At 34.3% G+C, this 24708-nt stretch overlaps 3 protein-coding genes across 8 annotated transcripts in view; 2 read left to right on the forward strand and 1 right to left on the reverse strand.

Annotated features, from left to right (window-relative positions):
- Positions 1-24708, reverse strand: part of Nf1 (neurofibromin 1) — a 252882-nt gene that overhangs the window by 45712 nt on the left and 182462 nt on the right. The gene's annotated exons all lie outside the window — the stretch shown is intronic.
- On the forward strand, positions 1812-6334 carry Evi2a (ecotropic viral integration site 2A). The gene is made up of 2 exons (XM_046424011.2): positions 1812-2037; positions 4874-6334. Exon 2 carries the CDS (start codon positions 4889-4891, stop codon positions 5612-5614), a length of 726 nt encoding a protein of 241 aa, XP_046279967.1. The 5' UTR covers positions 1812-2037; positions 4874-4888; the 3' UTR covers positions 5615-6334.
- Evi2b (ecotropic viral integration site 2B) lies at positions 8534-17852 on the forward strand. Its single transcript, XM_046424006.2, has 2 exons — positions 8534-8663; positions 16231-17852. Exon 2 carries the CDS (start codon positions 16259-16261, stop codon positions 17612-17614), a length of 1356 nt encoding a protein of 451 aa, XP_046279962.1. The 5' UTR covers positions 8534-8663; positions 16231-16258; the 3' UTR covers positions 17615-17852.

The following is a 24708-nucleotide window of genomic DNA, read 5'->3' on the forward strand; positions in this document are numbered from 1 at the left end:
CAATTCAAATATTTTGAACAATACGTTTTGCCCATTAGTCAAGAAAGGAGGAAGACAGTAGTCACTGGTTCGTTGCTTCTAAGCCTACCAAATTTCTCAGGTAAACAGTTTGGGTAGGAATCACCCACCTGGAGGTCTGGAATGAAATGTGGTATGCTTTATCCAATCCATTTATCCCATCTCAACCAGACATTGGTCCAGCAATGAACACACGACTCAAAATCAGTTCTACCAGGCCAGAAGTCTAGTTAAGTGAATAGCTTATAATGTTGGGTTTTGAGAACTTTTTCTAAAACATGTACTTCTGGGAGCTGCTAGCTCATATGTCAGGATATAAAGGAAAAAGTCTGTCTAAAAACTGAAGAGAATTAGCTGAGAAGTAAGAGAAACTGGGGCCTTGGCCATATCATTAGAGTCCCAGATAAAGTATCTCATGAAGTCAGATTTATCCCCGGATTCTTCAGCTGTGTGAACGAATAAATATTAATTTTTGATTAAGCCATAAATGTCATATGTTGCTTTAAACCAAAAGAATACTAATTAATATGAGTAGTGTGGAGAAAAAGCCCTGAAGAACATGGTACCGAATTTTCAAATCCTAATAACCTATTTTACCTTAGGGCTAATGGTATTAGTTAGCTATGTGGACTTCTGCCATCAAAATCAATTGGGATGCTTGATAAAAAGGCCCAGGCCTGCTAAATATTAACATATGGGGGGGTGGCATTTTTCTTATTTTTAAACAATCCTCTGATCTTTATATGCACAAACATTTCTGAATCACTATTTAAAATTAGGGACTTATTTAACTTTTTTTTTTAATTAAGAAAGGAATGATATAACCAAAGAGTTAAATATAAGACATATGAAGGAGTTGGGGTTAGCAAAAAGGATATTATAATAACATGATATGGCTAATAAGGACCTAAAATACTATGGTGACAGTAAAAATAGCAAAGAAGAAATCAATTTAAGAATATGAAGAAAGTCTGATTAGGACTGAAACAAAGAACACGAACTAAAAGTACTTTCTGTTTATTAACCCTCTGAGATTACAAAGCAGGTAACTATCAAGAACAGAAACTAAGAGATCATGAAAGAGGCAGCAACATTTGCAGAAAAAATGAAGTTCATTTTAGACTTGCTAAATTTGAGGTGGTGACAGGACATGTGAGAAGAATGTATGTGTATACATACATACTGTATCACACAAAGGCATCTTCAGTCCCACATAATCTAGGTTTACTAGATATTTTCTCAAATCATTGTTATAGTTCCAAATTTGAAATGTTGTATATGGGTATCAATGTTTTTATAATCTGACAAATACCAAAGACTCCAAATTCATGTTTTAAAATCCTTCTGTGGTATATAAATAAAATATCTGGAGAAACCAGGTATGGTAGTACACACCTATAATCCCAGTGACTAGGGAGGCTGAGGCAGAAGGATCACAAGTTTGAGGCCAACCTCAGCAACTCAGCGAGACTCAAAATAAAAGTAAAAAAAAAAAAAAAAAGGGGGTGGGAGCTGGAGATGTGGCTCAGTGGTTAAGTGCCCCTGATTTCAATCCCTAGTCCCCATACTCCCTGCAAAAAAAAAAAAAAAAAAAAAAAAAAAGGTGCTGTCTTATAACTTCTATTGAATGATACAAACATCACTGAGAAGCATATAGCAGGCATATTAAACGAGCAAAAGAGCCAAAGGCATTAAGTGGAAAACCCTCCCTGTTCTGGGGGCGGGATTTGTTCCACAAAGCTTCCTGTTATAAGACTGGCCAGCTAGACAAGTTGAAGGTTTTTTTCTTTTTTCTTCTATGACTTGTTGCTTGAGTTGCAGCAGAAAGGAAATGTGTCATCTGTGGTTTTAGAAGTGGAAAGCTAGCTGTACATATCCTTTTTTTTTTTTTTCTTAAACTGCAGATTTACTTAAGTTTTACATTCTCCAAGTCTTATTCTACTTTAAATAAGAGGACAAGAAAAGAAGTGACTTATTAAAATCACATTATAATCAGATTTTGACCAAGAATTTTGTAAGGTAGGTCATATGTATGATTTTTCTTATGACTTTTCACTTACAACTTTGTTCGGATTAGTATTTGAGGAAGTGCTTTCAAAGAGTAAGAATCTCACTAACAAAGTAGAATCATAAGTAACTGAAAATATTTGCTGTTTTTTTCCTGTTATGTAAAATTATTTAAATATTATAAAATGAAATGGGAAGATGATTGCTAACATGAAGTTTTAAATTAATATTAGGATCTGATTCTAGACCCTACAAGTAAACTGAAACAACTTGTTATTTAAAAAAAAAAAAAGTTTAAAAAGTAATTCTTATTATTGCTATGCTTAGGCATTATAACCAGAGATTAAAAAAAAAAATTGGTAAGACAACCTTGATTGTATGGCATAAAATAGAGAGTAGAAACAGTCGACAATTCTCAGGCATTTGTAAGGGTAAAAGAAAGTCACACTTTGTTATCAGTTTGTTTATTTGGGCATGGCAGTACATCTGGCTGAAGACAATCAACAGCGGGCCTATTATCTGTCCCGTGGTAAGCACTGCTAAAATGTGTACAAATACTATGATGCATGCTACATTGTTATGGACTAATATGACGAGAATAATCTACTTTAAATCATTTAACATCTAACGCAGAAGTCCAGTCTAGTATAAAAAGATGAAAATCATTTGCTAACTCAATTTAAAGTATTTCGTTTTGTGAAAGAATCAAAGTATCCAAAGATTTATATCATTCAACGTAAAAGCTGAGGCGGAACAGTACTAATTAGTCAGTGCACTGTATCTTTAATGGTTAATGGTCATGATCCAAAAAGTAATCTTGATCCTAGAACATTTAATAAAGTATTTTTCCTCTCTACTATTAACATGAAATATTTCTTTAGGTTAGTTTCCAAATTAACCTTGCTTATTATATGCTATTTTTATTTATGTAATTCAACATATCAGATTTGTTATTCTCCATTTCTATATTTCAATACTATTATCTAATGACATATACAGCTATTACTTATAAAACATTAATGTCCAAAAGCATTATTAGCAGAGTAGCATCTGTGTCACTTGGGAGTGGGTCAGAGACACAGTCTCAGGTCCCACCCTAGACCTGCTGAATTAGAAACTGCATTAAGATTTTTTAAAAAAAAGATCATGCACATTCAAGTTTGAAAATAATTTATATATAATATACAGGGTTCTTCCCTTGCACCCCCCCCCACCCTGTATCGGGAATCAAACTCAGGACCTCATATGCTAAGACAAGTACTTTACCATTGAGCTACATCCCTGGCCTTACACAGGGTTAACTTTTCTTTTTTAGTTGTTAATGGGCTTTTATTATTTATTTATTTATATGTGGTTCTGAGAATCAAACCCAGTGCCTCACACATGCTATGCAAGCACTCTACCGGTGACCCACAACCACATCTCCTTACACAGGTTTCTTAACCAGACAACTGCATTTAGTAAATCTCAGAACAATCCAGTTTTTGCTTTTAGTTTCCTTGAATAAATGATAAAAGAGATACCCCATTAATTGTCCGATTTTCTGCTAGGTCAGTAGTATCTGGACCAGATAAGGCAATTCTACTTAAATCTCTGTAATCATATGGTGAATAATACGAATTAGAAAGAGAACCTGTCCCCTTTTTGTATAGGCTTCTAGGAAGCCCTGAGCCATTGACACTCATTTTTTTTTTTAAGTGATGGTAATTAAATTTAAGGCTTTGCCCATTTTAAGCACTATACCACAGAGCTATACCCTAGGCACTGAATCTCAAGTGCTTCAATTATACATTGGGATGCTTACAATCTGCCACTTCATTCTAAGTCTCTAGGATCCTGATGATATATTTCTTCCCATTTTATGGTACAATTTTGTTTTTAGAATTATGCCAAAATCAGAAAAGAATGCAAGTTATAAAATAATGAAAAGCAGTCAACTTCTGTTGAACTACTGAGATTATTCAGAAGAAATTTTTTCCCCTCCTTTTTTTTTTTTTTTAAAGAGTTGCAATAAGGAACTGGGGATGTAGCTCAGTGCGGAAGGGCACTTGCCTAGCATGTTTAAGACACTGGGTTCAAACCCTAGTATCAGTAAACAAAGTCACATTAAGTTAGGGGAAATAGAGTTAAAAAAGAGGACCACCACCATAAATTGCTCTTGTAAATACTGGGAAAATATTTCTAAGTACCTCATTATTCTAATCATCAAGATAAGCACTGAAGAAAAAAAAAACAAAACCCTGAAATCCTATTTGAAGTCCATTTTCTTTTATTTTCTATCAAACTTTCCCACCTTTCCTTCTAAAACACACATAAACAAACAAACAAAACAAAACAAAACCTTTCTTTTTCTTTTCAAAAATAAAACAAACTTTTCAAGGCCAAATTCTTCTTTACTACAAAGATTGGTCACATTTTAGTTGGAGAGTGGAGAGTTTCAGCAGAATGATCCTTAAATGGTTTTCTTCTTAAAATGAGGAATCAAAATCGTAAAAGCAGAAGTATCTCACTCAAAGCTGAAATCTAGCAAGTTTAAAAGGGAAAAAAATATGAAAAGTCACACTATTTATTTAAAACTGATTAATAAATATTTGCAATGCTAATTTATAGCATCTAAAAGTACAGCAGACATTAAATGCTTCTTTATACATAATACATAAGAATAATAGAAATCTTCTTTATATATAAGAATAATGGAAAATTCAGTTGAAAAGGAATTCAATAGCAAATGTTAGGCATAAGCTAGCAGTTTACTTTTAAAAACCAAACTGTTTGCCGTTTAACATCAGTCACCAAAACTAAGGAACCATTATTCACAAATTAACAAATGTTATTGATGTCCCAACAGATCACCAGTATACTCATGGAAATGGATCACACAGGACATTATCTGCATCTTGCCTTTCTGATGACAACAACTTTTTTTTTGTCTCCTGGAACAAAAGCAAACTACACACATCTTCGGGCTAACAGTACTACTGCCTGGGATTCAGTTCTTCAAAACATCACAGGCAGATACCCAGATGAAAACACTGCCACAACCCATGTGACTCCTGAAGTGGATTACGAAGCTAATTCTACAAACATGCCTGAAAGAGCAACATCACATCACATCACATCTTTAACTCCTAAATCTGAGCAGGAGCTCTATAAGCCTTCTGTTGCAGGGAACAGTTCTCCAACAGTTGAAAACACAAGCAAAAGTCATGGTGAAATTTTTAAAAAGGATGTCTGTGAGGGAAACAACAACTCAGCAATGCTAATTTGCTTAATTATAATTGCAGTGCTTTTCCTTATCTGTACCCTACTATTTCTATCAACTGTGGTTCTGGCAAACAAAGTTTCATCTCTCAGAAGATCAAAACAAGCAGGCAAGCGGCAGCCTAGAAGCAATGGTGACTTTCTGGCAAGCAGTGGACTATGGCCTGCTGAATCAGACACTTGGAAAAGAGCAAAGCAGCTCACAGGGCCCAACCTTGTGTTGCAATCTACCGGAATGCTCACAGCTACAAGGGAAAGAAAAGATGAAGAAGGAACTGAAAAAGTTACTAACAGATGCTTTAGGGAAGAAAAAATGAACGCAAAGTAGTGATGAGGGAGGTTACAGAGTAAAAAAAAAAGGAAGTCAGTTTGGTATTTAATGCCAAAGTGTTGGACAGATGAGCTAAAATAATGACATGCAATTTAGCATCAGACATATAAGAAAGGGAGATTATATGCCTGCTTACTTAATTACTGAAACTGTATGATTCTGTTTGACATCGAATATTTTAAAAAGAAAATAAACCATGAAGCCTTTGGGTAAGGTTTTAAAACTAAGATGGAAAAAAGATCAAGGGATAATTAAATATTCTCTATTCAGCAATAGTTAGAAGATCTTTGTCTGAATGTAACTGAACTCTGAAGTAGTTTTAGTATGTTCTTAGAGTCAAGTTATTCTTCAATATTTAACAGAAGTCAAATTCCTAATGTATAGATTTGAACTGTACAACATAATGGTACCTTCTTTGCTGGATGTGACAGAGTCCATATCAGCTCATATGTCAACACAACTAATTTCAGGCTACATGCTTTCATCTTTATGTATGACACACATAAGAAAGTGCTTTTCTACTATAAATATTAAATTAAAACTTAATTTTGTGTAATAAGTTAAAACTTATTAGAAGAAAACTGACCATGTATATCTGCATCCATTTGACTTAATACATTGTAAAGCTCAATGAGAAAAACAGCACAACTAAAATAGTTAAGATTTATAGTTACATTGGAAGGCTAAGATAAATATAAAGTATGTTTTTCTGTTTAAGAGTAACATTCATCTTTTTTATAAATACTGCTTGATGGAGTATTAATAATATTAATATTTGGGCTGGACATGATGATGCATGCCTATAATCCTAGCTACTCAAGAGACTAAGGCAGGAGGGGTTGCAAATTCAAGATTGGCCTAGGCAATTTAGCAAGACACAGTCTCAAAACAAATAAAATAGTAGCTTAGTAATAAAGCACTCTTGGGTTTGATGCACAGTAATGCAAAAAACAAATAATATTAATATTTGGACTTCAAGAATGTGAAGTGGCTAATAAATGACCATTTTTATTTTTCACTATACAATGTCTTCAGGTTGGAAAACAGGATAATTCAGGTTAATTGGCTTTGAAGAAACTGGAGGTGGTGCATGACTGTAATCCCAGCAGCCTGGGAGGCTGAGGCAATAAGCAACTCAGTGAGATCCTGTCTCTCCCTCATACCACACCCCACCCCACCGCCCCCCTCAAAAAAAGAAAGAAAGAAATTGGCTTCAAGTAAAACAATGACTTACATTCAAGTCACAGTGCCCTACTTTCGGGTTATCTTTTGAGCGATAAAATGTCCCAGATTAGAAATGACTCTGGGCAGCATTTCCATTTTATGCACATTAAATATCTAAGACTGAGCACCAGAACACAATAGAGACAACACAAAGTCCTCCTTGAATCAAGTGTCTTAAATAAATACCTGTCAGGAAATTAAAGCAAAACAATATCTATAAAAAATATATTTCATATCCAACATACTGGCCAAATATTTTCTCAATGAATACAAAGCTTTTATATACTTAAGGAATATTTAAAATTGATCATTTACTGCCTTGGCTATTAAACATACATCCTGAGAATGATATAATTCAGTGATAGTTCATGACACTTAAAGATGGTAGGTAAGATATCTTTCACTTCAAAAAAAAATTTTTTTAATGTTTTTTAGTTGTAGGTGGACACAATCTCTTTTTATTTCATTTTTTTTTTAATGTGGTGCTGAGGTTCGAACCCAGTGCCTCATGTGTGCTAGGTGAGCGCTCTACCACTGAGCCACAACCCCAGTTTCTCACTTCAAATTTTTTTTAACAACATCTTTATGAGGTGCTGAGAATCGAACCCAGTGCCTCATACATGCTAGGCGAGCGCATTACCACTTGAGCCACATCCCCAGCTCTCACTTCAAATTTTTAAAGTTATTTTTGAACAAAAATACTGTTATTTTCTACCCCTAGGTACTATGGTTCACTAGCTTAATTCAGGATTTTAAAATAGTGAGGCAAAATCTTATAACATTTAATTTTGTTCTGTTACTCTTTTTGAATAAAGTTATAAGTACTTTAAACTAGGCCATAATAATCCGTATTCTCCTGCAGTGATCAGGGGAAGTAGTACGTGAGTTGATAGTTACCTACCTACTATAATACACACTATTCAAGGCACTTATACATTTATTTAATCTCATAGTAAATTAGGGATTACAATCTTCATTTTTCAGATGAAGATGAAAGAACTTGCACAAAGAAATTTTCATTCAGACAGTCTTTTTCACCATAGTTTGCCCACTTAATTTCTTATTTTAAAAAGTATATGGTACTGGGGATGTAGCTTACTGGTAGAGCACTTGTCCATCACACACATGGCCTTGGGTTCAACCTCCAGCACTTCAAAAAATAAAAATAAAAAAGCATTTGGTGAAAATAATTTACTCTCTTACTTGGGCTGTCTTTTGCCTATATTATGAATGAGGACATAACATTACCATTAAATGGTTACCTACTGTGTGTAAAGCATTCATAAATGGTTATTTAATTTTCACAATAACTCAACATGAGAAATATTCCTTCAGAGGAGAAAATGGTTACTCAGAAGTACAGCGACTTCCTTAAGGTCACATAAGTAAACAGAACACAACATATTTAATTTTTACTAGAAGAATCTAATTATGGATAATACACAACTGGCAGCTTTTGTCCCCTTAGAATACACAATTTTCTCTTCAGGACTCCATTTTAAGTATTTAAATTATATAATCACATTACTACAGCATCTCAAATGTTTACTTAGAAACATTAATTAAAAGCATTCAAATCACATAGCTCCAAATTGTGTTTCAAAATAAGTTCTGTTATAGTAGTACATTTCTTAGTCATTTTGTGGCTTATTGCACTTCCGGCAAGAGCTATTGATAAACTTCCTCTGTTCTGCAGAAACCATTTTAGTGACTAGAGGACCACTTTTAATCTGAGGTGAATCACCCCTTTTGCTTTCTTAGCCAAAACACCAACATGTCCTATTAGAACAACAATTTGGCACTCTGCAAAAGAAGTTAACAGGTAAGAAAATTTTCACATGGGCCATCTGGTTTACTTTTTGCTTTATACAAAATGTATTTTAAAAACTAATATATTATTAGTATTTAAAACTTAAATTCAACTCTTTTATAATTTATAGATGTCTGTAACAGGTTTTCATGGATTTATTGAATGGAATTAAAAAATACTCAGTGTTGAGCCTGCCTTAGAGAAAGATTTTTTCCCCTAGGTTTTTATAATTAAAAGCACATTGACTTAATCAAAATGTTTGTTAACCTTAGTTTTAAAATGAAAAGAAATAAATACAGCCATAAAAGATAAATCTAAGGACTACAAATAAAATTAGATTCTATGAGCTATGACTAAAATAATGTTAAATTTCTAGGGACTGGGGATGTAGGTCAGTGGCTGAGTGACTATCTAGCATGTAGTCCTGCTTTGTTCCCCAGCACCACACACACATATAAACACAATATTCTAATTTGCTTTTTATAAAATTTTCCTATCTACAATATAATATATAGATTGAAATTATTTTTATTTTTTCAATCCTCTTTAGATTCCATAGGTCACCTTCACTTAATTTAAAAAGAAATAAAAAGATGATGTACTTGATTATTATTTTTATAGAAATAGAATTTTATATAAGTAATAATGAAAATACTGTAATTCATTTTAAAAGCTCCCTAAGCAAAAATGCTATGACAAAATGTTCACATATATTCATATCACCTGCATGTTTATGTCACATATTCTTATCTGAGACTTTATTAAAGATACAGGAAAAAAAACACTCACAGAATAAACAACAGAAAACTGTTAATGCATACAAAAGATGTTTATACTGTGAGTAAACTAGGCAATTACAAAGTAGATTTGTCCTCTAAATAAAAATTGCAAAAAGTCTACACAGATCTGCAATTTCAAGGAATAAATTCACAGTGGTTTATATTCTATCTCAACACTTCATAAACACTTTCTCTTATAGTAGTACACTTTGAATTTCTTCTAAATGGATTACTTGTAAGAAGTTATTACAGAAGCTGGAAAAAGGAAAGATTTTTTTTTTTAAAGATAAGACTTATCTAAAAAAGACAAGTCTTAAAAAAGGAGTAGTCCCTAATTCAATGCTTAATAGCATCTATTTTTCAACTAATTCCTACATAATTCTACTTAGAAGTAAAATTATCAATTCTGAATAAATTTGAATTTGGTAAACATAAATCTAATACCTTTTAATACCTAATCTTTAAGAAAGTACCACAGATTTTCCAGTGAACTTTCTAAATATGATAACTGATAGGATAACTATTAAAAACTCCCATAGCTGTTTTTCACAGAATCACAGGACCAACACGGGTTTTCTGGTAGTTCTTTTCCTACTCTGTATGCAAGCCTACCTCCAAAAGGTGCTCACATATTGATTTCCAGAGAGCTTATATCTTTTTCCTTCATAAAACATTTATAATTCTGCTACGAAAGGCCGCACAGCATGTAGTAGATGGAAAGGGCTCTGGTACAACACTGGCACAGCTTATTAGTGCCACTACTTAGAGCTATGACACTTTGTCTATAATACAGAAATTCTCTCAATTTCCCTTTTTATAAGATGAAAATACTACTCTCTGGCTCATTAAAATAGAATAGTGCCTAGCATTTTTGGGGGGCTCTGTAGATGATACTTATTACTATTGATACAACATGGTCATCAAATACCACCTTCTGTAATTCAATATTAATTTCATTTTCTGCTCTTCCTCAAGACACAGAACTGTTCTTTTCCTCCTTTTATGGTTTCAAAACTTCTCTAGTTGGAAATACCACTACTACTAAACTTTAATCTATTGTATTTGCATTATAACTTACTTTTATTATATCAAAGTAACTGGAATATAGATACGATTTTTGATATAGCCATCTACTATTGCCTTTTTACCTATGATATATTCTCCAAATCTTTTTGATTCCCTTTAAAATATAATATTTCCTATCATATCCAACTTAACATCATCAATTTTAAATGTTGGACCTTTCATGTACTTGTGCATTATATTCATGAGAACATGCCTAATACATGGGGTTCCTGCTTCACTGTTAACTGCCTTTAACATGCTTATTGATTAAAGCCTCAAAGTGTCAGCCTAAAATAATGAATAAATACTTTCATATGAAGGTTGACAAATTTAAGATTTGCCTGAGTAAGAGATTAAAGGATTTCTAGGTTCTTTGAAGTGATTAGCAGGTATACATCTGGATAGTTTTGGGGGAGGGAGGGCTGGGTAGAATCTTAAAGATCCTTACAGTAGACAGTGTGCAATGAAAACTAAGTGAGCTTGAGAGGCTGATTCATTAGACTCCTCCATCTTGGACAGACAGCTCCTTTCTGCTGGTTCCCATACCCACAAACAGGCCAGTGACAGGGAGTAGCACTTTGTAATTTGGTCCCTAATCTTTTCCTCCAACTATATCTTATCCACTTCAACTTTCTTTAGTAACTTCTTGCTAATTACATAACCATATTGCTTTTAGTTGTTTTTTTTTAACTTTTCTTTGTTGCTTCCTATAATTTTTGTTTCACTTTTCTCTTCTGCTATTTGTATTTCTTTACATCCTCTTTTTATATTCTTCTAAATTTTCTTCTCTTTTTCATTTCTCTGTCCCATATTGTTCTTTCTACTATCTTCTTCCCCTGCAGAAACAATGCACTTCACATACATACCACCTACATGCTAAAAGCATATATGTTAAATAATTTTCTGTACTTTTGCAATAACACTAAGTCTTGAAAAAAGTCCATTTTTTCACCAGTATATCCACTTCTACTTAGTCTTTTTTTAAGTCTTACTCCTTTTCTGGACTATTCTAAATGGCTGTAGTAGGATTCTAACAGACTCCAGTATTCTGATACTCAGATCCTAAAAGGGTAAAAAAAATCACCTGAAGAGTGGGGAAAAGTGGTAGGAGAGGTAAAAAGTGGAATTTGTTGTTGTAACCCTTAAATGACAAGTGAAAATTTCACAATGGGTTCTACTAACTTCCTATTGATACAAGAGGATATAAACCTACCACAATTGATTTTACAAACTCCACTGAGTTTATTTATGTTTCTGCTTGGGCTCTTTCCTCCTCGACTGCCTTTTACAGCTATAAAAAGAGGAACCATATGGTTGCTTTATTTTAAGCAAAGTCACAAAGGAGGAAATATTTCTAGCCGAAGACAGCTCATGGCCTATATGTTCTGTTGCTTTGCAAAGCATTTTATAGAAATATTTAAAAAATAAAACTCCAAAGAATAAGATTTTCTAACAAAGCCCCCCCCCCTTCTTTTTGGAGGCTATAAGAATAGTAGATAGGTTGGAATTGCACCTAGAGATGACTCAAATCCTAATATTATTGCTAAGTTTCAGATTTTCCCCTTTTAAACATTTTTTTAAATGAACAAAAAAATAATGTACTGACTTAATATTTTGCTTTCTCTGTTTATATTCTTCTGGTAGCAGTTTTTTTTTGTTTGTTTGTTTGTTTGTTTTTTTTAAGTACTGGAGTCTGAGCCCAGGGACACTTCACACCTTAGCTACATCCCCAACCCTTTTAAATTTTTTTGAAATACTTTTTTAGTTATACATGGACACAATATCTTTATTTTGTTTATTTATTTTTATGTGGTGCTGAGGATCAAACACAGTGTCTCACATGTGTAAAGCAGGCGCTCTGCCATTGAGCCACAAACCCAGCTCCTTTTATTTATTTATTTATTTTTATTTTATTTTGAGGCAGCTCTTCACTTAATTGCTGAAGGTCTTGTTAAGTTGCTGAGGCTGGCCTCAAACTTGCAACACTCCTGTCTCAGCCTCCCAAGTGGCAGGGATCAGAGGCATGTGATACCATGCCCAGCCTGGTAGAAGTCTTAAGAAAAAGTAAAATGGAAAGGAACCAAGAAGTCCTATAGAGGTTAAATGTTTGTTTTCAGAACTCCTAATGTAGAAGGTATTATGCTGCAGAGGAATTAAAATACAAAAACATGAGACAGTGAGGGGCATTAGAAAGAATATAAGCTTTGAACAAATAAAGCAGTAAAATAAACTAAGACTATAATGTTGGGGTGGCAAGAGAATGAAGTATGATGAATCTGGGAAAGGAAGGAAGGAAAGAAGAAAAGAAAAATAGTAAAGCTTTGAAATCAGATAGTCCTGGGTACAAGTTCCCAGTCTATCACTAACAGTGATATAACATGGGCAAACTGCTTAACCCACTTGAATCTGTTGCTTTATTTACAAATCAAGAGTCATTCTTCATAAAGCCATTTAAATATTAAATGAAGTAAGATGTATGTAAAATACCTGGGATGGATGGTACAACACAGTTGTTCTAGATAAATATTTTTCTTTTTTGTTTCATTCTGCCTTTGTCAAAGTTCTTTATAATCTTGCTTGAGAAAATAATACAAACAAAATATGAGAAGCCAAGTGATTAAAAAAAAACACAATTACTTGAGAGAATAGAAGTATGAGTGAGGTACACACATGAAAGTATCTAAGGAACCATAAAGACAGTAAGAACTAGGAAGATTCAGGGAATAGCTAATCTCTGGGCTGTGGTCTGTCACAGAGAACTTGGTTCAAGAAGGGAAATTTAAACTGAAGTCTATAAGAAGAAGACAGGTTCAGATACAAAGTTTGAAGGAGGAAGAGAATAGGTATGGGGAAAACCACATTCTAACATGGTGGAAAAAAGCATAATTAAAAGGTATCTGTTTAGAGAAAAAGGTATGTGTTTACAAATTTATGTAAGGAAGAAAACTCAGTTTAGAAGATTTACTTTGACTGAAACGGGGAACCCTCAAGCAAAGGAGTAGTAAACAGATCATGAATGCTTTTCATCAGCAGTGGGCAGGAAAGGTGAAAGAACTATTTTAAAATTTAGACTTGAAGCATTAAAGAGAGAGAGAGAGAGTATAAAGGAAAAGATAGAATGGGGAAAAAAATTTCAATGTCTTTTCTTCTCAAATAGGGTCATTTACCATCACTGCACATTAGCTGGTGTAGGATAAGCAATGAAAACTACTCAAGTATGGTGAAAAGTCTGTTTTAGAAACCTTTTACTGTACCTTGAAACAGAGTATCACATCTCTCTCTATTAGAAAGACTTTCTATAAATCACAGAAAAAACAGTTTCTTATTATATATACACCAGGATCTAACACTGAGATTTTCCTTTCCCGAAGGTTAAGAAATAGCTGGTAGTTACCATTGTGCTTGATGACGCACAAAACAATACACTGCACTCAGAACTGAAAGTTGTCTTCCTATATATAGTTCCTTATTATAGAGATAAGGCAACTGACAACAGGAGAGATTAAGTGACTAGTGCTTGTGGTTAGATATGAAGTTAAGTGGCAGAGATAAAACTGGAACTTAATTCTTGAAGTTTTATTATTACCACATCTCACAAAAAGCTCTACCTTCCCCAAATGGCTAGTTTTTCCCAAGCCCCTATATTCTTCCTGCTTGCTTAATTAGTTCTCATTTTTAAGACTTAGTTCCAGTTTTACTCTTCTGGGAAACCTTCCTGAAGCCCTCTCAGACTAAATTAGTTCCTCTGTGCATTTCCTAAATACTTTTGTGAGAAAGTTTATTAAATTATTGTCTTTAAAAAAAAAAATACCTGTTTAGCTACTACAAGAATCTGGAACACGTGAAAGGCAGAAACTATTTTTTTTTTGTACCAGGGATTGAATCCAGGGGCGCTTAACCATGGAGCCACATCCCCAGCCCCTTTCTATACTTCATTTAGAGACAGGGTTTTGATAAGTTGCTTAGGGCCTCACTAAGTTGCTGAGGCTTTGAACTCACCTTCTTCCTGCCTCAGCCTCCTGAGCTGCTGGGATTACAGACATGAGTCACTGTGCCTGGCAACTTTTTTAAATAACCTAAACCTAGACAGGACCTGACACAAATATGGTGTTTGGCAATACACTAATGAAAGTTAGCAGCAGGTGTGTTTGAAAAAATGGATAAGGGTGACTTGACCGGTTTGGAGATCCGTCTAGATATTGAGCCTATGATTTTGAGTTGGATTTCCTTTTTTTGTTTGTTTTTTTAATATTTATTTTTTAGTTCTAAGTGGACACAATATCTTTATTTTACATTTACATGATGCTGAGGATCAAACCCAGTGACTCACACGTGCTAGGCAAGTACTCTACCACTGAGCCACAATATCAGCCCCTTGAATTGATTTGCTTTTAAAAAATATATGCTTTTTAACATAGGTATGCATGCTAGACACTGAGGATGTCACAAAGATTACCAATACAATGAACTTAGTGCACATATGATTAATCAAAAAAGAGAATCTGTAATCCCAGCAGCACAGGAGGCTGAGACAGAAGGCTTGTGACTTCAAAGCCAGACTTAGCAATTTAGTGAGGTCCTAAGTAACTCAGGGAGACCCAGTCTCTAAATAAAATATAAAAAGGGCTGGGGATGTGGCTCAGTGGTTAAGTGCCCCTGGGTTTGATCCCTGGTACCCCCCAAAAAAAAATTGTGAGAGTTCTCTGTGACAGCTTTGAGATAAAGATGAATTATATTTTCAACATGTTCAATTTGCTGAGAGTGAAATACATACATGGAATGTTCACAGGTTGGGAGTTATGACATAAAGATGTGATTTAAAATCTTACAGAATCAGGAACAAAGAAAAGTAGGTAAGAGGGAGAAGTGAATATCAAGTATCTACATTTAGGAGATAGGAGAAAAAGAGGAGCTAATGAAATTGACATGAAAGGAAGGAAGACAGTATTTCAAAGAGCTACTCAAATATTAGTGAGGGAATAGTGAGTAGTGGCAAATGTAAGACAATTAAGTAAAGACAATTGGATCAAGGTAGGAGGAGATCAATAGTATTCTTCAAGGCAGCAGAATCAACACATTTCTAGTAACAGAGGATGAGAAAAAGTAGACAGCACTTGGACCAAGCATAATGAGCCTATGCACCTGAGAAGTATGATATGAGATGAAGGAATATAATACAAGAAAGCTAGAGGGGCTGCAGGGCCAAATACAGATCTTATACCAGGATTAAAAGAGAGCTGAGGGGCTGGGGTTGTGGCTCAATGGTAGAGTGCTTGCCTAGCATGTGCAAGGCCCTGGGTTTGATCCTCAGCATCACATAAAAATAAACAAATAAAATAAAGGTATTGTGTCCAACTACAACTAAAAAATTAAAAAATAATAACAAAAGAGAGTTGAGTATGGTAATGCATACCTATAGCCCCAGGGAGGCTGATGCTGAAGAATTTTGAGTTCAAGTCTAGCATGAGCAACACAGTGAGACCCCCATCCCAAAGGGAAACAAGACATTACTACCTAAGAGGTCCAAATGCTATATGATAAGTTGGAGTATATTCAAGAGTTATTTACGCTAGCCTACAGTTCGTCAAGTATAAATTAGAATAATAAACATTAATTGGGTACCCACCTGCTTTATGCCAGGCATTGTAATGTAAAGTCAAATGTAACTAGATAACTTAAGATACCAAATGATACTTAATTGTCTTTTTCTTTCTTTCTTTTTTTTAATTATAAAGCCACTGGTAAAGAAGAAACAGATCTCAAATGGATTCCAAATATTTCATCTTAATTTTGTTTTCTGGATACCTGAACAGTATATTTTGCTCAGGGACAGAAGCAAGTACAACAGAAAAGCAACCACAATCCACTTTATTTACATCATCAATGCCATATAGCTCAGCTAATGTTCAAAACACAACAGAGAATCTTTCAGATCAACCAAAACAATCAATAACATCTGTCAAAGTCACTGCTGGACAACCAACATCAGCTGTCCATACCCCTTCTGAAAAACCAACAAAATATACTCCTGCTAGACCACTTACCTATATCATCACCAGTCAACCAACAGCAGTAGCCAGCACTTCATTCTCACAAACAGCATCAGATATGTCGACCTCTACCAGACAACTACCACCTTCTGCCCACACTTCCACCAGACAACCATCAACATCATCACTTTCCTACACTCCTACTCAACAACCGTCGTTACCTGTAGACACATCTTCTAGAAAATCAGTGCTATCGACTGTTGGTTATCTATCCATACCGTCAACACCAGCTGTCCAAAATTTACCTAGGACTACACCAAGGTTCATTTTAGAAACTACCCCTAACAAAAGAATTTCAAATAATAATAATTCAATAACTGCCATATTAATCGGTATAATTCTGACTTCTATGCTGGTAGCTATAATCATAATTGTACTATGGAAATGCTTGAGAAAACCAGTTTTAAATGATCAAAACTGGGCAGGCAGGTCTCCATTTGCTGATGGAGAAACCCCTGATATATGTATGGATAACATTAGGGAAAATGAAGTATCCACAAAACGTACATCAATTGTTTCACTTATGACCTGGAAACCCAGCAAAAGCACACTTTTAGCAGATGACTTAGAAATTAAGTTGTTTCAATCAAGTGAAAACATTGAAGATGCCAACGACCCCAAAACAGAGAAAATAAAAGATCAAGTAAATGGTACATCAGATGACAGTGCTGATGGGTCAACAATTGGTACCGCTGTTTCTTCTTCAGATGATTTTAATCAAGATTTTAATCTGCCTCCACCAACTCCCCTCCTTGATTTGGAAGGACGAGAGAGTAACCAATCTGACAAACACGTAATGACAATTGTACCTCCTCTTCCAAATGATCCTACTAATTTCCAACCAACTCTGAACAGTCTGAATCAAGACTTTGAAGATCATAATTCTAAAACCAAACAGTCATTTACATCATGCCCTGACTCATTTAATTTGCCCTTGCCACCAGAAGATTTTATAAAAAATCAAGAAGATTCCAACAATGAGATCCAGTGTCAAGAGTTTTCTATACTTCCTGACTCTAATCAAGATTTTAATGATTCTCTGCCACCACCACCTGCAGAATTATTGTAAATACCACAACTTACTTTTAGCCAATCTTCTATCTTTAAATGACTCTATCTTCTATTATTCCTCAAGTGATGTAATATATAAAATGTTAAATTGGTAGCCAATTTCAATTTTTATTCAGTAACTACCAGAAATGTATACAAAACCTATGTGTAAAAGCGAATTTTTTTTAAAAAATTATAAAACAATGATATGTTTATTAGCTATAAAACCTACCATTAAAGTACATTTTACATGTGAACGTTATATATGTCAATAACTTACACATTTTGAAACCTAGCAATTGACATGTATTTCTTACTACCCAACAGACTTTTTTTTTCCTGAAAAGCTTTATGTAAACTTGTCTTAAATAAATACAATTTAATTTTTCCATTTCAAAGTTTAGAATCGGAAGGAATAAGATATTAAGTATACATTCCAAGTTTTAAATTAATACCTTAAATGTTAAATAAATATTCGAAGTTTATGAGAAGGAAATACTTAAATGTTTGTGAATAAAAAAATTTTCCTCTTTGGTCTCACTTGAAATAGTAAAACAAACATATTAAAACATCAAACTATAGGGTTGACTTGGGACTTTGCCCTGAAAAAAATATGAGCATGCACCATGAAATACCATGAAATGCTAGCATTTTTCCCATCATGCTGAGAGTGAAATATTTTAAACTAGCCTACTTAGAAAGTTACTTCCAGGATGAGGGGCTAGGGTTGTGGCTCAGTGGTAAAGCGCTTGCCTAGCATGTGCGAGGCTCTGGGTTCGATCCTCAGCACCACATAAAAATAAAATAAAGGTATTGTGTCCACCTACAACTAAATAAACAAAATATTGAAGAAAAAAAAAAAAAAAAAAAGAAAGTTACTTCCTGGGGCTGGGAATAGCTCAGTGGTAGAGTGCTTGGTTAGTAAGTGCAAAGCCTTGAGTTCAATTCTCAGCACTGAAATAAAAAAAAAGTCACTTCCTTATACACCTAAAGCACCTAAACAAAATGAAGTGTTAGGAAGAGAGGGAGAAAGAAACCTTTTGTCACTATACATTGAAGCTTGCATTTTTTGGTACCAGGGATTGAACCCAGTGGCATATCCCCAACATTTTTTGAGGCATAAAAGTTGTTTCTTTTTTCCTAAAAATTTTTATTAGTTATTGATGGGCCTTTATTCATTTATTTGTTTTTATGTGGTGTTGAGAATCGAACCCAGTGCCTGACACATGCTAGGCAAGCGCGCTACCACTGAGCCACACCCCAGCCCTAAAAGTTGTTTTTAAACAAACTTTTTAAAATGCAGAATATTTCATCTTTTATCCACTACCTGACAGGTGATAAATGTGAGATATCAGAGTAGTGATGAGACCAATGTTTGTCAAAATGAAGATGAAGAGCAATCATGGTCTGAACTTTCGGACATTCCAGGTTAGGTTTGCAGTAGTGCTTCTTTGCCCAACAAGCACATATTTTCCTCTTTATCCCCAAATGAACTCCAACGGGAGAGACTTAGAATGAAATGTGGTAACCTTACTGGTAGCTTAGCCTTGGAGAATCTTTCATAGTTCTGGGATTTTTCAGAAGAGAATATAGTATTTATTGGTAGTAACAGTTTTCAAGAAACTAATAAAGTTCCATCTTTAATAAAAAAAAATAATAAGGCTTTTAGACTTTGGAATTTTCTATATAACATTAGTCCTTTAATCTTCTAAGCCATTTCTTACTGATCATTAACACTTTTTATCCAGCAAGCATTCTTCAAGCTACTTACTGTTCCTGAATAAGCACGATGTTTATCATCATACTGAATTGGTTCTATTCTTTTCTAACTAAAAAGTTTTTTTGTGTGTGTTTTTCTAACTTAGCATTTTTAGGGCTAATTTACCCAGCAGCTATCAGGAGTTGAAGAATTTCTTGCTATTCTTTGGAATTTTAAATATTTTGGTTATGGTAAATGATGTGTTTATCTTTAATCAAGTCTTTGATATGCCTTGAATCATCATAACCCATAAATTTCACATACAAGGTAGTTAGTTACCTAAAGGGCTCTTTCCACATTTTTGTCCTTGTCAACACCTTCCTTCTTGACTGCTTAAAGGATGGGAAATATAGAAAAAGAAAAACTCTTAGATAAAATAGGAGCTGATGACCAGGTCAGAGTTTTGTTTGATTTCTTCGAATACTATAGATAAGTTTTTTCTTTCGGTTCTTTGTACAACAGAAGAAAAGACTACTGACAGCAGCTAGGAAGTTTTGTTTTTTAAAAGAAATTCTCTGCTGGGAAAAACAATTCATGTTTACTGCATGCCATGTTCCCCTACTGAGGGCAGAGGAAACTAAATGGCCAAATGGTTGTAATCCTTGCTTACTTAGAAGGACGAAATGGAAGCTAACATGAGAAACACAGGAGAGAAGAAAAAGGTGGAACAAAGAAAAACTTCAGCAAAAGGTTAAAGAACTGGGATCCAGAAGAAAGAGTTTATTTCATAAAAACAGCAAAGGACAAGGCTCAAGGGAATAAAAGTAGACTGACCGTCATACCACATACCAGTGGTGCTCTTACCAGATCTGCAATAACCAGATTCAGAAACAAGCTAATGACCATCTAATTCAATTCTTTTTGTTTGATAACTGCTGAGAAAACAGGACCAGGGAGAGCAACAGACTTGCTTAGCAATAGTACCAAAAGCTGAGTTCGCTCCTGATCTAATATTCTTTCCCTCAATCTGGAACCAAAGAACACCCAATTTATTCACTAATATATAAACACACACATGTACATATATATAAAACAAGTATTCTATTTTGTGATGGTGGAGGTTGTGGGGACACAATGATTCAGACAAGAGTAATCTGAAATTGTTGATATTATCTAATTCTAACCAAAAAGTAAAGTAGCAAAATACATGAGCTATAGTTCTGGCATATGATTAAACAAACAGATCAATGGGGCAGAATCAAAAGCTCAGAAACAGACTTCAAATATCAACAGTGGGAAAAAGTGTTGGGATAATCAGATATTTGGAAAAGACAAAATGGGAGCCACATTTCAAACAAAATATGAAATTATTCTCGTAACAAGCAAATAAAGCTGAATTCCTTTATAATCTGGAGGTGGGACAACATTTTCCTAGCTGAGAATCAACTAAAAGCAATAAAAAGAAAAGAAAGATTTACATAGAACTTATAAAAGTCAAAAAACAAAAGCATTATTAAAAATACTAAAGAAAGATGGCAAATTAGAAAAGTAATTGAACTTAAACCAGTATCTCTAAAATTTAAAAAATGTACTAAACATAGAGGTTACAAAACAATAAAAATGTGCAAAATATATAAGAGAGAGTCACAAAAGGCTAGGGGAACACACACACACACATACAATGATACATAACCTCCCTCATAATTAGACAGATGCATTTAAAATTACTCTGACATGCTGCTAACGTATTGGATTGATATGAATGTAAAAGTTCAAAAACACAGTCTATGGTGATTCTATACTGAACTAGTCACCCTGATACACTGCTGGCTGGACTGTAAAATTCTTCTATAGAGAGGATTTTGATAATATACAGGAAAATTCCAAATGTATTCTCTTTCCCTTTTACCCAGCAATCCTACCTCTAATAATCCTTTTAAAAGCATTACTGGCAAACACATGAACTTATTTAAATACAAAGGTATTTTCTTGTGGCATTATTTTGAATAGTAAAAACCTGGAAACAACTTAGACTTGTTCACAAATAGACGAAGGGTTGAATAAGCCATGGTACATTCCCAAATGGAGTACTATGCATTATGAAATGAATGAAACAGATCTCTATGTATTAAGATGGAGAGATCTTGGGGCTGGGGATGTGGCTCAAGCAGTAGCGCGCTCGCCTGGCATGTGTGCGGCCCGGGTTCCATCCTCAGCACCACATACAAAACAAAGATGTTGTGTCCGCTGAAAACTAAAAAATAAATATTAAAATTGTCTCCATCTCTCTCTCTCCCTCTCTCTTTAAAAAAAAAGATGGAGAGATCTTCAAAATAATTATTAAACTGGGAAAAAATGGGCTGGGATTGTGGTTCAGTGGCAGAGCTCTTGCCTAGCAAGTGTGAGGCACTGGGTTCAATTCTCAGCACCACATAAAAATAAATAAAATAAAGGTCCATCACAACTAAAAAAAAATTTTTTAAAAAGAAGAAACTAAGTTACATAACAGTGTATATGGTATGCAACCTTTCATATAAGGGGGGGATAAGAACATAAAATACACATACACATGTGTTTCTGTACGTTTGTAAAAAGAAATACTGTTAAAAGACAACTAAAAGCTAATAAAAATAGTCACCAATAGGGAAAGGAAAGAAATAGGATGAAGCAGTCAGAGAAGATTTCTGTCAATATTTCTTGTTGCATAATTTTGACTTGAGTGATCCCTAAAAACCCAAACTGAAAAATAAATGAACCGATTATGATTTGAATGTGAGGTGTCCCCCAAAGGCAATGCAAGAAAACTTAGAAGTGAAATGGCTGGGTTATGAGAACTTTAACCCAATCAGAGAATTAATCCCCTGCTAAGGATTAACTATCCAGTGATAGCTGAAGGTAGGCAGGATGTGGTTGGAGAAGGGAGGTTCCCAGAGGTGTGCCTTTGAGGCATATATTTTGTATCTGGAATGTGGAGTCTCTCTCTGGCTCCTGCTGTATTGTTTTGAGTCGTTCCCTCTGTCACACACTTCTGACCTGATGTTCTGCCTCACCTCAGGCCCTGAGGAATGGAGCCAGCCCTCTATGGACCTCTGAAACCATGAGCCCAAAATAAATTTTTCCTCCTCTAATTGTTCTCGTCAGGTCTTTTGGTCACAGCAGCGAAAAAGCTAACTAAAACACTAACTATATATCAAGTTGGTGATATAGAAATATAAAGAAAATAATTAGGGCTGGGTTTGTGGCTCAGTGGTAGAGTGCTCGCTTAGCATGCATGAGGCATTGGGTTTGATCCTCAGCACCACATAAAAATAAAATAACAATATTGTGTCCACCTACAATTAAAAAATAAACATTAAAAAAGAAAGAAAATAATTATTTCAAGTTGCATTAGAACACAAGAATTGAAGCTGGGCATGGTGGTATATGCCTGTAAATCCCAGCAACTCATGAGGCTGAGACTAGAGGACTTCAAATTTGAGGCCAGCCTCACCAACATTAGTTAGATCCTGTTTAAAAAAAAAAAGAAAATGACTGAAGACATGGTTTAGTGACAAATACCAAAACCCAAAACAACCCACAATTCCTATATGCCATTACTGAAATATATTCCAAGAATGCAGCTACAAAGAAATCTTTAACTTTATTCAATAGTTTGTAATCCAGTTATAGCAGTACTGGTATTATTTTGAAACTACTGTGGGATGATGATAATCAAGCAATTATGTTAATACTGTTAGGAATCATTTATAGGAAATACAGAAGGCAGAAGAACAAATTAAATCCTTCTAAAGAAGCAAAGAGATTAATCCAGAATCAAGGACATCTAGAGAACTGAAGGGAAAAAAGGAGTGGGAAAATGGGTGAAGACACTGATGCACTTGGATTTTGATGTGATAATTTCTATTTTGTCAGTCCTTCCATATTTTTTTGTTTTTGGTACCAGGGATTGAACCCAGAAGCACTTAACCACTGAGTCACATCCCCAGCATGCCTCCCACCCCTTTTTTTACAAATATTTTTTAGTCGTTATTGGATACAATACCTTTATTTTATTTATTTTTATGTGGTGCTGAGGATTGAACCCAGGGCCTTGCATGTGCTAGGCGAGCGCTCTACCACTGAGCCAAAACCCCAGCCTTCCCCAGCCCTTTTTTATATTTTATTTTGAGACAGGGTCTCACTAAGTTGCTTAGGGCTTGACAAATTGCTGAAGCTGGCCTCAAACTTATGATCCTCCTGCCTTAGCCTCCTAAACTGCTGGGATTACAGGTGTGCACCACCATGCCCAGCTCTTCCAGGCTTTTAAAATACTTCATTGAGTATTCTTGTTTTCAGAAAGAAGTTTAGTCAATATACCTAACTATATTATTGGTCAAGCATCCCTAATCCAAAAATCCAATGCTATGTTCTCACTAAAAGTTTTGGATTTCAGATTTCAGCTTTTAAGATTAGGGATACTTAACTGGTAAAGTGTATGCACATATTAAAAAAATAAAACCCACACACAAAGAAACTCTGAAATCTGAAACACTTCTAGTCCCATGCGTTTCAGATAAGGGATATTCAATCAATCAAAAACAGATAGACCTCTGATTTTTAATTATTTCAGATCAATTTAAGAAATAAAGGAATATTGAAACTACTGATTAACATGAGCTAGCCATTTCCCAGCTGGTGGTCTTTCATATCTTTTGCAAAGTTGGGGTAATATATCCTAGTACACAGAAGAACAAAGAACATGTAAATTAATTTACTGCTTAATATAGAATAGTTGTCCAAATAGATGTAATTTTTTACCTCAGCTGACTCTAAAAATGTAACTTATGTGTTTAAATAGTAATCTAAAATAAGCTGTTAAAAAACAATAAATACTATAAAGAACTATTCCACTTTCAATAATAGTAATATAGAATTATTTTATATCATGAGAATTTCTAAAAGTGTAGGAACATAACACACTGAAATAATCCCCCTTTGAGAATTTCATAGAAATCTCTGAATAAAATGAAACAATAAAGCATGTCCCCAAAGTTGAAATAACACACTGTCACAATGACTGCATTAAAAGTTTATATTATATGCAGTGAAACCTAATCCTGATACAGACTAAACGTAAATTCATTTGAATCTATTAGTTAATGACACAACATTTCCTTCTTTCAAATGGAAGTACTAGCGAATGGGAGTGGTTAACTCTACTTCCACAGTGATGTAAAATTAAAATGGATAAATTTAAGTGTTTAATGAATTGACCCTTAGTAACATACCTTGCAATGTTATAGTGTATCTACAAACTGAGAGAATTTTAAATGTCAAAAAGCAACCCATTCTCTATTTCCAAAACAATATTGCTGTATGTAGTATTTTTAACACATTTTCTCCCAGTACTGGAGATTGAACCCAGTGAGTATAGC

Source organism: Marmota monax, unplaced genomic scaffold (assembly GCF_021218885.2).
Source record: "Marmota monax isolate L192 unplaced genomic scaffold, Marmota_monax_Labrador192_F-V1.1 WCK01_AAM20220418_F8-fsc00296, whole genome shotgun sequence".
Lineage (NCBI taxonomy): Eukaryota > Metazoa > Chordata > Mammalia > Rodentia > Sciuridae > Marmota > Marmota monax.

Coding starts and splice junctions, on each gene's coding strand:
- Evi2a (XM_046424011.2), top strand. CDS start 4,889: ATGGAAATGGATCACACAGGACATTATCTGCATCTTGCCTTTCTGATG.
- Evi2b (XM_046424006.2), top strand. CDS start 16,259: ATGGATTCCAAATATTTCATCTTAATTTTGTTTTCTGGATACCTGAAC.